The following is a 1,432-nucleotide window of genomic DNA, read 5'->3' on the forward strand; positions in this document are numbered from 1 at the left end:
ATTTGACTTTAAATTTTCTTTTCCTTTTATTGTTTTTGAATCATGTAACTCTATTCAAATAATTAAACTGCTAATGTCCAAGATGAGACAACTCAAATATTATAATATATCATGTCTTTGCCATAGAGGTATATACTGTACAAAATTACATATTTCCTACCCCAATCAGTCATTCCATGGTCTGATGTAAAGATGTAAGCCGTTTTCTTGTCATTGTAAAAATCTTCAAACACTCTGACAACTCTTTCAACCCCTTTATCAACAACAGCAATATTATTTTGATATTCCCTGAAAAATAATATATAAAGCACATTAAGAATAAATAAATATTTATACTTTCTTGAATAGCCTTTATCAAATATGATGCACATTTAAATTTTCAGGACTTTATCTTTCCAAAGAACACTGCTCTTGAGCTCTATCATAGCACATTTGGTTAGCAAAAAAATAACATACTTGGAATATGGCTTGTGGGCATGTCCATTCGTATCAATTCCTAAAAGATGGAGGAAAAACACTATGCGATCCTGCAGTAGACGTTCTTTGAGCTTCTTGTCTCCCTTGGCTTTTTCAAAGAAGGAAACAACATGATCAAAGACCCAAGTATCAAGCCTAGAAGCATCATCACTGGCAAAGTCTTCTTCCGCTGCTTCATACATAAAGGTCTCTATGTGACCTCGCTCTGAGCCTAAAGAAAAAGGCTTGTGATAAAGTAACTTATAAAAGAATTGCAACACCTTATCTTATATTTATTATCGCCTTTCAACTTGTATTAAAGGAAATAAAATCAAATTTCTTAACTCTACACAAAGTACATATGCCATAAATCCCCAAATATATAAGCCTTTATGCATTCCATTAACTAGTTATATTAGTAAACTATATATTACCAATAAAACAAAAAAAGAAAGAAAATCAATCACACATACCACTTGCAAACATTGGCAGAATATCTGGACTGCCCCAACACCATGTATGACGACTCTCATTGAAGACAGAATCAAACTCTACAGGGTTCTCTTTCCATCCTTTTGCAATTGCACTTGGGTCTTCAAAGATCCCTGCAATGATGGCCACATGACCTGGCCGAGATTCTGTCGGTACTCGAGTGTGAGAGACTCCCCATGTCCCATCTTTCTCAATGATAGATCTGTTAAATCATAAAAGTTTTTCAGTGATTAGATTTTCCACACAAGAAAATAAGTTTTAACATCAAAAGCATAAACTTTCTCCCTTGCATGGCATACACTATGCCATAAGAATTGACCTTCAGACTTTGGTAGGCTCAGTTATATTTCAATATCATAGCAAACAGCAATGAATATTGCAAGTTCAGTACATCATATCCCTTAATAACAGTGGCATACTTTACACATATACTATTGTATTAATATATTTGGATAGTCAACTAATTTATAAATCTTGGAACTGC

The 1,432-nt window shown here is 33.5% G+C and overlaps 1 protein-coding gene across 1 annotated transcript in view; it reads right to left on the minus strand.

Annotated features, from left to right (window-relative positions):
• Positions 1–1,432, minus strand: part of LOC119585902 (GPI ethanolamine phosphate transferase 1-like) — a 24,104-nt gene that overhangs the window by 21,759 nt on the left and 913 nt on the right. The window contains exons 2-4 of the mRNA XM_037934625.1: positions 930–1,150; positions 457–688; positions 161–288 (exon numbers count right to left, since the gene is read on the minus strand). Of these exons, the coding sequence (XP_037790553.1) occupies positions 161–288; positions 457–688; positions 930–1,150 (581 nt within the window). The remainder of the gene's footprint in view (positions 1–160; positions 289–456; positions 689–929; positions 1,151–1,432) is intronic.

Source organism: Penaeus monodon, chromosome 20, assembly GCF_015228065.2.
Source record: "Penaeus monodon isolate SGIC_2016 chromosome 20, NSTDA_Pmon_1, whole genome shotgun sequence".
In the NCBI taxonomy this organism is placed as follows: Eukaryota; Metazoa; Arthropoda; class Malacostraca; order Decapoda; family Penaeidae; genus Penaeus; species Penaeus monodon.